Raw genomic sequence first — 13059 nt, 5'->3', positions numbered from 1 at the left:
ACCAGTTCGAGGGTTCAGCAACACAAATTACAGTGCACAATACAGTACATCGTAATAAGTTACAGCAATTAGATATAGTCTTAAATCATTCACAAGGAAGAAGTCCACGCAAATTTCCAATTACGAGTACGTTCAAAAATTTCAAGTCATGATCGGTCTAAATGGAATTGTGATTTTGATCGGAACATGTGGCAATCCCACATGAATGGACTCACACATATTCTCTCACATAGAGAGAGATTCAACTCGTGCAGCTGTTTCTATAATTTCCCACTTGTGTACATTCACTTAAGTTCATCCAATACATAAGTAAGTCAACTAATTATACAATATGATTTATGTGGAATTGCCACATGTTCCGATCAAAGTACAATTCTTTTAGAGGGATTATGACTTTGAACTAATCCGGGATTCAGCCTACGCAAAAAGAGGGTACAATCCAACCGCACAAATAATTACAGCTAGCTAGCTTTTAAATGCTACTAAAAAAGTACCTCTAATATAAACTTTAACGTTGAATGTCTCGTCGCTAGGTATGTTGGCAACTCTTGTCTCCACTTTGGGGTAGACGAAAAGGATTCTAGCCAGTAAGGCGCAGCACGTGACGGTCATGGCCCGTCAATCACCGGTTAATCACCTCACCATTTAATCAACTCTCCGGCTAATCATCCCTCCGTTTAATCACCTTTCTGTTTAACTCCCCTTCCGTTAAATTTAATCACTTTTCTGTTAGATTCTTTTCGCTTCTATAACCTTCTCCAGAAGGTCCGTATTTGGAAATGTTCTACCCAACGATCCGACTTCGTTCCCCTAGGCGCAAAGCAGGCTTCGAAAGTTATTCCCCTTTCAAATACTAGCACGACGCTGCGTTCGATCGTGGGCGCTATTGACCGATGCAATTTTGATGCTCCGAGAGAGAAACTCGTGCCATGACACGTAAATCACGGCGATTGCTTCTCTCGTCAGATTGCCTCTGAAAAACAGCCGAATGACAACAAAGACAGACGGGCCACCTCATTCAAGAAGAAAAGCATATCATCGACCTGCCTGACTTTTCGCAGATCTTCGCAAGTCATGGACGAGAGCACCCGAAGCTTTTTGTCCCAGGCTGTGCGGGATGCCCTGACATCATCTGGGATTGATCATGACGAAGGCTACATTGATTCTCTCATCTCTCAAGTTGACAATGATGGTTAGTCGCTCTTCAAATTCTTTATATATTTGTGCTGACTCGTAATAAGTCCTCCAGGCTCATCTTGCGACCGCCGGAGGTAATGTGGAAGGGTCACGACTTCGAACCAGCAGCTTGGTCTTACAGACGCCTCCGGCTTCGCCACATAAGGGCCTTGGATCTTATCGGCTTCTGCAAGCACGGAAAAAGAATTATGCTAATCAGGCAGGCGCAGTGAAGAGAAAGAAGCGAAAACAAAAGACTGCTAAGCCATCAGCAGAGAGTGGTAACCAATCCACTTTCCAAGAAGCTGACAAGAATTCCGCACAAGCGGGCTCTCATATTCAGATTCCGTATGGTGTCGATCAAGAGGTAAGCCACCGTCACGTTGAAGCCTACTCCACAAATTGTCTGAAAGCTCATTCGTTACCCTTCCTTCAGCTGCCGTCCAGTGACAACGCCGTAACTGACTCTCAAGTTGCTTTACCCGTCAGCACTTTTTCATCTTATCAGTCAGGCTCCGCATATGCGACAAAAGCCATGACATCGATATTGATTGAATGTCTAAAGGTCAATTCGGCAATAGCTCCATATGGACATCAAACCAATTTGTCTCCAACGAGGACCGACCCTTCCAAGATCCGGAAATACGTGGATGAGATTGCTGAATACGATTACGAAAAGGCCGTCAGAACTATTCAAAAGGAGGCTGCTCTGGCTACGGGCCGAGGTGTTCAAAACCGGTGCAACGAAACAATATTGTGGAAAATCATTCTCAAGGGTGCTGCGCTGCTGGATCAAACAACACTGCCGCCCGCGAAAGGGCCCGCGGATGGATTCACTATGGCAGAGAAGGCCGCAACGAAGAAGTTCATGGAGGCTGCTGGATACAAGTTAGGAGCTGAGAACCAACGGCAGTGCCGCATCTTTTGGAAAAATCTTTTCCAAATGCGTGAAGTGGGCATTGATAAAGTCCTTTACTACCGGACCAAGGAATTTGACAGCTATTGCAGGGGTTACCCTAAAACAGCAGAAATCTCGCTTGTAGATGCAACCATGTCGTGGGAGACCCAATATAGACCATTCATCGAGCAGCTGGAAACACGTGTTCTTAGACTTGGACAAGGTGACCTGGCGCGCTTTTGCGACCTTGAAACCCCCCCAAGTTATAGAAAGATTGGAAGTTCCCAAGTCCTCTTGGAACAATGCCGGAAATGAATGGGCTTTCACAGCGGAAAAAGAAAGCTTTACGGACAAATGCTTGCACGCTTTCCCTACGGAAATTATACTCGAATCCCAAAACAACCAATTCTTGGTATCCGAATTTGGGCGAGACAAGTCCCCGTTCGTCTTTATCGTGCCTCAAGACAGTATGGCATTATCCGTCTGTTCTATTGTCCCGGTGTGTGAGGGTGACTTCTTAGGAATATTTGCTGGTAGTATGCGCTTCTCGGAAGAGTTCAACGTCAAGCGCGGTATTTGCAGTCCTATCAATAATCTTTGGCTAGATTACTCCCAGGTCACCGGTACCTTAAACCAAATGACGGTCTCAGAGTCTGATGCGCAGGCAAATGTCCGTCTTCACTGGGAGATCATTCATGACGAGCTCGGAACAGATCACTGCACCTCGTGGAGAGTTTCAGTAAGAGCCACTAAATCGATACTGCCATTTGATCCACTCATTCGTAAGGCTCCGAGGCAAGAGCAATTCACTCTGCATTTGTCTTTTGAACATGCAAAAAGAGGATTTCTCGAGCGTTGCAAAGATGACTAACAATGTCTAGAGAAAAGATTGACGATATGAACAATAAAGCTTTCTGGGGTATTGTGGAATGGTGCTGCTGTCTTTGGTCATTTGTGCATTGCTTGATTAAAATCAATGAGTAGATTCAAACTTATACTAGCTCAACGACTGATTTTTATTTTTAACGAGGGTCTGTGCATATCTTAATAGTTTTGTACTTCTAGGTTTCGTCCAGAAATTACTTCAGACTAGTTAGTCTGGTACAGCAATCACCGAGTCTGGTCAAGCGTCCAAAGGTGGATATGCGTCGACAGTCTCCAAGTACTATGAAGAAAAGCAGCAACTAAATCCTCCTCCCCAGAATCACAAAAGACGATCTATCTTTTTTTTTTTTGAGGGATACTTTTTCCATGAATTTGCTGAAAAGTGGTGGTATACTTTTGAACCATCATGATCAAAAAAGCCTATAAATACCTTGTCTTGCCTGCCATCCTTATGCTCGTTTAAGGCCTTTCAGCAAAAGCAGTTTCTTATCCCCTATATATACATACCCTTCTAAGGAACGAACTTCTTTACTGATCATTTTCATATAGGGTGTACCCTGAGGCATAATTGTCAAGTCAACCATACGAGGAGACTAGTAAGCTTGCTCTTTGGCTAGTTAACTAGTTAAGTTGAGAAGGACTTTGCTGACTAATCGATCCATTGCATGCTTCCTCTATAGAGAAATGATACTGTACCACATCTTGCAAGAATATGACTTATTGAAGAACGAGTTGTGGGTATGGCGAGCGAGAAAATTGGGATGAAGGCTTCAGATTGGTGGCTGCTATGAACTCTGGAGGGGACCGTGTTTGTAGGTACAACTTAGGCATGATGATATTATTGACTGAATACCCGGCTGAATAGCAAGGATCGGAGAAACCCCATAATCTACCGAATATCCATTGTTGATCACCGGAAAAATGTTCCGCCGGAGCCGGCTCGGTTGACTCCCCGCACGTTGGTCCGCTGACCCATACACAAGGGCGAATGTGATGCCCCTTTCCAAGAGGTCGATGGCTGACAACAGCTCCCCGGACTATAAATCTCTCTATCTGCAGGCGGAAGAGAGACGAAAGCAAGAGGAGGAGAGACGGAAGCAAGAAGAGGAGAGACGAAAGGGGGCAGAAGAACGCGAGAAGCAGGCAGAAGAACGCGAGAAGCAGGAAGCAGAAGGAAGACGACAGGCAGAACAACGCAACCAACAGACCTCTTTCACGGAGCTCCTGCAGCACTGTCATGATATAATCTCCCGTCAGTTGAGAGTTGAGACACCATCTCGCTCAACCACTGGCAAAATACCCGCTCCGACAGGAAAGTTTTGCCCAATACGGTTGGAACATTGGGCCGATTGCCCAGAGCAGATGCTAAGAATCTATAATTCTGTTTGTAAGTATCTACAGCCAGAGCTAGAGCAGGTGCAACGCTTGTTCTCGTCTCTGCCGGAACTAGAAGGACTCGGTCGCCGATTTGCCCGCAAGCCCCTCAGCAGTGAGCAAGATCTTGAGGCCTATGAACGGTTTAGGGTGGAAGAGTATGTCCATGATATAATAGCCGAGCTTTGCCAAATACCAGCGGCACGTGCTGAATTTGGCCTTGGTGATGGGATTCAGTTCAGCAATCACACTCATTCTTTAAGTAGGGACGAGACCGTTGGAGCAGATGAGAATCATCTGTCAAGCACATCTCACCCACAACCAGATCAGTTTTGCATCCATTGGGTCGACGGCAACACGAATACCCTCCTGACGACTGTCGAGTACAAGCCGTCTTACAAACTGCCTGTCGCAGCTCTTCGCATAGGACTATGACCGATGGATCTATAGAAGACAATAGTCAGGTCAAATAAAATACCCACAGACCAGGATGCGAAACTGAGGTATAATGCAGAGCGGCTAGCATACTCTGCTGTAGTCCAGGAATACCATACAATGTTCGAAGAAGGATATAAGTATTCCTATGTAACAAATGGACTTACCCATATCCTACTTTGTGTTCCGCAAAATGAACCCACTACACTCTATTACTTTTTCTACAATCCCCACAGCGAAGTAGACCCAGCAGGTGACAAAATTTCCCAATTATTGAAGACCTCTATTGCAAGGGTATTATACCTCTGTTTGATGGCATTCCGATCACCCTCTTGTGGACAAGAGTGGAGAAATCGCTGGCGGCCCGAACTTCATATATGGCAAACAAGCTTTGAACATACTTATTCCTAGATTCCGAGCAAAGAATTGCAGCAGATTCCCCACTCCGATAGTACAAACCCTGAGTTTCCGAGTCCCGAGTCTGGTTCATCCTATGATCCGCCCTTATCATCCCCGCCAGCGTCTCCCTCAGATAGTCATCAAGTGCCTACCCGATCTTAGAGCAATTGTGCACCTCTAGAGACCCAACCGCGCTCGTAGTCACCTAACTCATCCGGCTCTGACATAAATCAAACTACTAGTTACAAGCGGAGAATCAGCCAAGTCATGCCTTCGCCGTCCGCACGGCGATCGGGTCAACGACAGGAGTCAAGGCGTAACCAAGAAGATCATTCTCGACGCTGCGCTGCATAATTTTACACGTAGCGATGTTTACTCGGCCTATAGACTGGGGAGCCCTTAGACGAGCTCTGTCCAAACTTGAACCATCATCGTAAGGGTCAGAACAATTTGAGCCAGCATCCTATCTCTGTCGAAGATCTAATGATTTTATTGAAAAGCCAATTGGATAAGAATATCGATTGTTATATTCCATTTGGTCGCTGTGGCTCTTACGGTATATCTTTCAAACTGATATATATGAAATATAGCTATACGGTTATCGGCAAAGGCACCACTTTGGGATTGTGGAAGGAAGTATCCCGCGAAGCGCAGGTCTACTAGGTCTTGCGGAAGGCTTAAGTGTCTGCTATACCTGTGTTCTTAGGTACAATTGATTTAGCAAAAATCTACTTTCTTTATGGCGCTGGACAAATCCGCCATATGCTCATAATGGGCTAGGGAGGCGAAAGCACAGCCAAGATAGACCTAACGCAGCGACTTCACCGCGAAATTCATAAATCGAACAAGGAAATCAAAAGACTTGGAATAATACACAATGACCTCAGACTGGATAACATTCTTTAGAGTGAAGAGCTTAGGCGTGCTTTGATCATCGACTTTTACCACTCTACTCTAAGACGCCGACCAGCTAAGCAGCGACCTGGGGTAGTAAAACGATAGTTATATTAAGCAGAGATAGCAGATATAAAACATATTCGTATATTATAAGAATACAATACTCCTTCTGCCTTAAAAATTAATTCTCGATATGTATAATTCATTATTATGATAATTTTATAGCTGACTTCTATATCTTTTATCGAAATCACCAAAATACTACTTAAGCCTGTCCTTAATATAAGCCTTTATTTAACCAAGATATTATTATAAGATCATTATAGTATTTATTAAATACTTAGGATAGATATAGGCTACTTTATAATCATATAATATTCTTATCATAAAGTTAATTTAAAAATCTCCAGAGCTAATTAATTCTTTCTCAATACATACAAGAAAGCTCCCAAGAAAATCAATTCAGCGCCACAATCAAACAAGCTCCCATCTTACGACCAACGTTCTGAGTTCCTTCTTCTCAGCAGTTCCCAGACCCTCTGCCTGCTTTCCTACTCTTCTTAGTACTTTGCATTAGCCACCCAGCTCTCCACGCAAGAAACAGCATCCCAAGGTGACTTCTTACGCTTTAAAAGACATAAAAGAACTTCTGCCGGGCTAAATACTTACTCCGGTACCTTGCTGGCAAACTCATAAGCGAGCGAATTAAATATCTTGTCGTCATACTCCTCGTTGCATCACTTTTGATTTGGCAACTGCCTGAAAACATTTGATAGGCCCAACAGAATTCACCGCAGACTTCAGCGTCAGCTCGTACAGAATCGAAATGAGGGATTTGAACTACACGTGCGCGGCCGAACGGGCTATCTTCAGGAGGCAACCCTTCTCTTGCATAGATACGCTGTGGTCATCAAAGCGACCACGGCAGAGAAGCAGCATCGTCTTCAAGCGGAGGTGGAAAATTATGATCACCTTAAAAGTTTGCAGGGCCAACAAATTCCCGTCTGTCTTGGAGCTTTCAAACCAAGCATTTCATATTGGTACCACGGAGAGTTGATGGCGCAGATGATGATCCTGGGCTGGTCTGGGATTCGACTTCAGCATGTCACAAAAATTCTAGCTTCTTTGTACGGTGTTACGGATTTATCCATGGTGTCAACGAGTGGTGTAACATGTTGTGGGATAGCACTAGTCGCCGTTTGGTTGTTGTTGATTTGGAGGATGTGAAGTGGCTGAAACGGCCTTGTGCCCTTGAGCCAGCTTTAGGGAACATACGTCATGTCCATCGCGTCCGAGATAGTAAGAGCGGGGCTTTCATCTAGCTCGATTAACGTCTGCAAATATTGTTTCTTAACCCATGACTCAGCCTTATGTCGCCATATCTTTATCTCTCTGACAAGGCAGAAAACTGCTTTGTTATACTACTGGTCATGAGTGAGCGATTTATTAACCTTGTAAGTTGTGCTTCATTTTCAAAAGATCCGAAGCTCCCATGGATGAATTCAAACTGTGGTTCTAATTATTAAACTTTAGTGCTGATACTATTAACTGTCGTGTACTAAGAAACATCGCAATCATAACCCAACCCCTCTCCGTCGGCAAGAAGCAGAATTGTCCACATGGCTTTCCCCTATATGACTAGATATACATCTCCTGCTTGCCAAACTCCTTCGAAAATTTCTGACGCGAGCCGGCGGCTAACTCAAGGTATTTATAGTTCACTTGGCTGGTATTCGCCTCAGCGAGGGCATGCGTAATTGCTACGATGTTTTTGATCTTATTATTGTTAGTCAGCAAATAAGAAATAAACGGTAGCGCTCTAGAACTTACCTCTCGTCTATTAAGTTACAAAGCCTCTAACCGCCGAAGGTTATGCTCCTCGACCTTGGCAGACCCTCAAACTGTATGCGCCTTGGCCAGAAAGGTTGACCAGAGATATTTGCGAGATTCCTTGCTCAAGCCTTCATACTCGATGATTAAATGGATCCGACTAAGGATTATATCATCAAACTGAATACCCCGATTCAAAGTTAAGAACAAAATGCCTTAATAATATTCCAGCTTTCAGAGGAAAACAGTCACCAGTCGATTATGAGTATTATGGTAAGATGTGCGCTGCTCCATAAATGCATCCGCCTCGTCCAAGAGGAGCACAGCTTTAAAGTGATGGGCGATCTTGAAAATTGTTCCAAGTTGTTGTTCAAGCGCATTAGAATCTCCGTAGTCGACAACGAGTTCGCCTGCAGATATCTGAGAAAATTAGCGAAGCCACCCTTTGCGCCACAACTGGCTCGTACTGAGTAAAGAGATAGCTTAAAATATTCCGATATTGCCTCAACTGTAAACGTCTTGCCAACGCCGGGAGGACCACTAGCACAGGTTAGGTAGGAAGTCTCGATATATTGCATAAAAAATCTGATGATATACTCCAAAAGAACATTAAGTCCTTGACCCTTTCCGTCAATTATATCGTCAAATGGTTTTGTCGGTATCAGACCCAAGCGGGATTTTGCCATTGATAAGAGGAGCGTCTTGTTCTCCGGCGGAATTTACAGGTAGTCGAATGATTCAGGGGACCAGTTCACATCCCTAAGAGCACTAACTGCGCACTCCACTGAAATCATATTAGCTTGTCCTCAAAATTCATTCAAGCCTATCATATACAAAAAGTCTTCTCCTTAAAGCTGAAACAACAAACTGTTGGACAGGCGATTAACAAATCGGCCTAGCTCAGCTTTTGTGGTTCCACACCGTCTCCTCGTATTTTCTCCTTCTCTTGCTCGCGTTCCTCCATAAACACTACACCTATATCAAAGAAGGTAATACCATCCTTCTCCTTCAATACCATGTCGCGCAGAGATGGCCGGGAGTAATTTGGCTGCATTTCATGGAAAAATCTAGCGTCCACTGCGACTCGACTGTTGATGTTGACTTTGATAGCCTTGCCCTTGCTTATAAAGAATGCGCTGCCATTATAGTGCTGAGTGTGTGAGCCAGCAAAATCCCGAAACCTCTGGCCTCTCTCGACTAGGTCTTTTCGGACCTGCTCATGACTCGGATGGTGGCGGAGAGGGTAAGCTTTAAGTGTAGCGATCGGCTTTGACCCTCGAAACTTTGGCACCCGCAGAAAGATTCCGGCCTCGCCGAACTTGACTCCGTCGTAATCAAGGAATCGGCATTCGAGATTGAACCATGTCTCATCATGTTGTGTTAGCTCTTCTCCTGCGTCGAAGACGACGCAGCGTGGCTCTTTTGTGCCGATACATGTGGTGTAAATGTGGCAGCCAGGCTTGAAAAGTGCCCAAAGAAGGTCATACGTAATATGACCGTGTTGCAACATTGACCTGAGACGCTGCATGATAGGAACATATGTGTGCTTGAGGTGGTCGATGAGCAAGCGGAGATGCTGCGCATGTGCCGATCCATGGTCCGGACCATTTTCCATGAGATCCGCATATCTTTCAAGCTCAGGAAGGAAATGGAAAAGGATGTTTTGCTCGATCTAAATCTAGGTCAGCGATCTTCTTGGAGGTAATACTATGTCTCAATTACCGATGGCTTGTCCTCCATCAGGTTCATAGCTTTGATCTCGTGCAGCACCTCACGAAGTGCGGCACGCAGGCCTTCCGATTTGATGTCTACGTACGGCATCACCTCCTCGGAGTTCCGGTCTAAAAGCAACATTAGTGTGATCTCAGTCTGCTAGACAAAGACGTCAGGTACCCACGCGTTCACGAACAACGAATGCGCATTCAGCATAGTCATCCAGACCACCGCTGGTATCCACCGATTCGGCGATCTTGTATTTACAGGCTTCTTTGTCCCAGCTATAGCCGCGTCAGATATTTTTGAAGAGAAAATGGGAAGGAAAGAAGGGGCGGGGAGGCTGTGGCCCATACGTTTCCAAAACTGTTTTGAATTGGGATTTTGATGCCCACTTCTCGAACGACTTGAAATCAGTCGGCGTGGTACATATCGGGGGACTGAGGTCCACTTCGCCTATCAGCGGAGTGGCAGACCCTTGTCCACTGTTGTCAGAACAAGACTGGGTATGTCCGGCCACCGTAGGTGATTGTTTACCGCGGATGAACTGCGCTAGCAATATCTGCAATTCAAACGCATCTGGTCCTAGTTGATAGTTTTCCTGGTAGACGGGGCTGTTCGGAGGATCTTCGAATTTGGAAAGTACCTTCTCAAGAAGCTTCTTCAGGTCCTTCGCTCGAGGTTGAGTAAAGTCACCATTGGGGCTATTCGGCGGGGTAAGGTCCCGTTGACAGGCAGAGACAGTCTTCTCGGACACCATGCTGTGCTCGGAGGAAGATAATTCTGCATGATGCTGAACCAGGGCCATGTTTTCTGATTCAATGAATGGAAGTAGTCGTTGATGCAATGAGACAGGTGATATCAGAAAGTCCAAAAGCCAATGGAATTGAAAATAATGAGCTGCCATCCAGCTGAATACAGGTTCCCTTTATATCTTCGTCGCAATCCCCTCTCTCTTGTTTAGCAAAAGTCCGATGCAGAGATTTTTAATTCAGATGCGTAGTTCATATCGTGGGATGCCTGGAAAACATGATGAAAATCACTCTCAATGTGGCAAGCTTTCATGGAGTTGCTTGCTGGATCCTGTGGAGCTATCACTGTTCACAAAAGTGCAGGTCTGGAGTTAAGGCATACTTAATGGCTCAAAATGTTACTAAGTGATACAAATTTATGCAAGGAGGATCCGGTAAGATGATGGTGATACAATTGAGACATAATGGTCGGTCCTGAAGCTAATGGGACAAATTGAGACATAATGGTCGGTCCTGAAGCTAATGAGACAAATTGAGACGCTGTGATACAGAATGAAATTGGGGAATTCCCAAAATACTGCAATGGGTCGCATATATTTTTTTATGCAACTTATTTTCTTCTCGATATTTGAACACGGCAAAAAGACGAAACAGGCTATTTAAAGAGAATTTCCATTTTCAACATATTGCAAAGATGTTAAGATGTGTTGTGCGGGAAAGTCTTGTGACGTTAGCTCACGTGATTTGGTTTGCTACCCGAAGCAAGTTGGGAGCCCCGCGGTGGGATTCTCTTATATTGCGGTCCATTTTGTTACAAAAACTTAGTGCGCAATCTGTCTTCAGCAAATTCTGTCAAGAACAGCAAAATTCAGCGGCACGTATCTGGTTTCTATCTGAGCTACTGATTGCCAAGTTTGTTGCTGTGAAGGCTGATCTGCTCTGCGACAACAAGAGACACGGTATTCGCAAATCTCAATAGTTTTCCTTTCCCCGCATCTTTCTAAACCGCCAGCAACGTCAGCTGAAAGTTCAGAGTGTCATGAGCAAAATCAATGACGCTGTTTTCCTCAAGACAGTAGCACAAGATGATAGAGGTATGGAGGAGGAAGTCAAATTGTTGTTGGTTAGACTCCTTCGTGTTTGGCGTCCTTTCAACTGCTTACTTTTATCTCTGTAGAAAGGGAAAGATGTCTTCCTTGAAACAGAGTGCTTCAACGGAAAGTTTTTAGATTCAACCGTCGCCCCTGCCGTGCTGATACACGGAGACGAGGGGGAGGGCGTTATCCATTCCCGTGTTGCAGAGGGCAACATCGATATACTTTCAACAGGCCCCAAAACAGGGAGCGGCCAAAGAATCCTTATCCTTCGTGACGGACGTACTGGCTTAGTGTTCAGGAATGTATTGTTGCGACGTTTCGTTTGTCGTGACGCCTGATGTTTGGAGCATCCAAAGATACTGAATGAAGGAATAACTGAATTCCCGCGAAACCTCGATATTTATATTCAGCCCTGGAGGCAGCTGAAGATCGATATGGATGTACGGAGGTGTCAAATTGAGGAGATGGTATGAAAGTTGCAGGTTGGGCCCGCTGATTCGGAGCAGATCGCTGACAGCTTGTAGATGGGGGAAGTTCGTATGATATACTTGGAGAAATTGTATAAGCTGTGAAGAAAGAAAAAATATCGGTTCTTCGTCAGACAAATTCACTGCATAGTTGTCCATGGAACCTTGTTATATTAGTAATGTTACCAACCAGAGTCACGTATAGACGAACCAGAGCTTCCACTTAACTGCGCACTTTCGGCTTTATCATTATCTACGATCATATATTAGTATCGCCTGAATAAAGTAATGCATAAAGTACTATTACCGAAAGGGAGGGCAATGTCAAGATCGGTGCTCGGTTGGTTGTCAATCAGACTCTGAGAGTTTGATACTGGGTCGGGAACCAGGTGTTCTACCCTTTTGTGCTTGACACGTCGGGTCTTTCCAAGGGTCCTACTTTTTGTTCGTTCTTCAAGAGTAATCAGTACTCATTCGCCCACTGAATGGAAATGTATTTCATACGTCGTACATGGGCAAGACCTCCTCGCTCTTTTTCACGGTCCAGCTCTTGAATGAGCTCGATGGTACGTGACTTGAACTTCTCTGAGGGCACATTATTTTGCCACCAGACTTCGAGTCGAGGGAAAATCTCATCATGGTTCAGCAATGCTAAATCAGAGATGGAAACTGTGACGGCAACAAGGATAAACAGCGGCTTTCCTATAGAGTAAACATTCTTAAGGTGTTGTCGCGACTTGTCACGTCTGCTCTGAGTTTGCCTTGATCCCGAAGGTTTGATTATGTCATGCAATAGACAATAAGATGATTCTAGTCCTTTCTGACTATTCGCGTCTAGGAATGGACTGTCGTCCAGAAGCTTTTTTTGGTGCAAAAGTGAACAGAAAAATTGCTCGGTGGATGACATGACAAAATCGGGTATTGTTAAGAAGCAGACCACAGACACAACCGAATGAGACAAAATGGGCAAGATCCGCCTTTTAATGTCGCATTCTGAGCTTCATCGGTCACACTTTGATCGCTTCTTAGACTGCAATCCGGTGTGACCTAGCTGCAGCTAGCTGCATGTGAGGCACAGCTCCCTTTCCCTAACCAATAATAGGATGGCTTGGCTGCACTGCCCGTTATTGTCCATT

The 13059-nt window shown here is 44.8% G+C and overlaps 4 protein-coding genes across 4 annotated transcripts; 2 read left to right on the top strand and 2 right to left on the bottom strand.

Moving 5' to 3' along the window:
- Positions 1 to 1074: 1074 nt before the first annotated feature.
- Positions 1075 to 2389, top strand: N7483_010329 (uncharacterized protein; the record flags this gene model as incomplete). Its single annotated transcript, XM_057093756.1, has 2 exons — positions 1075 to 1192; positions 1242 to 2389. The coding sequence occupies 2 exons, from the start codon at positions 1075 to 1077 to the stop codon at positions 2387 to 2389; spliced, it is 1266 nt and encodes a 421-aa protein (XP_056939727.1).
- A 1563-nt stretch (positions 2390 to 3952) lies between these two features.
- Positions 3953 to 5830, top strand: N7483_010328 (uncharacterized protein; the record flags this gene model as incomplete). The annotated part of the gene is given in 5 exon segments (XM_057093755.1): positions 3953 to 4741; positions 4784 to 5062; positions 5112 to 5311; positions 5417 to 5537; positions 5555 to 5830. The coding sequence occupies 5 exon segments, from the start codon at positions 3953 to 3955 to the stop codon at positions 5828 to 5830; spliced, it is 1665 nt and encodes a 554-aa protein (XP_056939726.1).
- Positions 5831 to 8128: 2298 nt separating this feature from the next.
- Positions 8129 to 10367, bottom strand: N7483_010327 (ATPase AAA-type core; the record flags this gene model as incomplete). The annotated part of the gene is made up of 7 exons (XM_057093754.1): positions 8129 to 8314; positions 8362 to 8434; positions 8618 to 8678; positions 8816 to 9566; positions 9617 to 9735; positions 9788 to 9891; positions 9964 to 10367. 7 exons carry the CDS (start codon positions 10365 to 10367, stop codon positions 8129 to 8131), a joined length of 1698 nt encoding a protein of 565 aa, XP_056939725.1.
- A 2019-nt stretch (positions 10368 to 12386) lies between these two features.
- N7483_010326 (uncharacterized protein) lies at positions 12387 to 12830 on the bottom strand (the record flags this gene model as incomplete). Its single annotated transcript, XM_057093753.1, has 1 exon — positions 12387 to 12830. The coding sequence occupies one exon, from the start codon at positions 12828 to 12830 to the stop codon at positions 12387 to 12389; it is 444 nt and encodes a 147-aa protein (XP_056939724.1).
- Positions 12831 to 13059: the final 229 nt, after the last annotated feature.

Source organism: Penicillium malachiteum (assembly GCF_028827825.1).
Source record: "Penicillium malachiteum strain IBT 17515 chromosome Unknown utg000005l:1.0-9002435.0:326005.0-9005861.0, whole genome shotgun sequence".
Classification (NCBI taxonomy): domain Eukaryota; kingdom Fungi; phylum Ascomycota; class Eurotiomycetes; order Eurotiales; family Aspergillaceae; genus Penicillium; species Penicillium malachiteum.
This window is presented reverse-complemented; position numbering and strand designations above follow the sequence as displayed.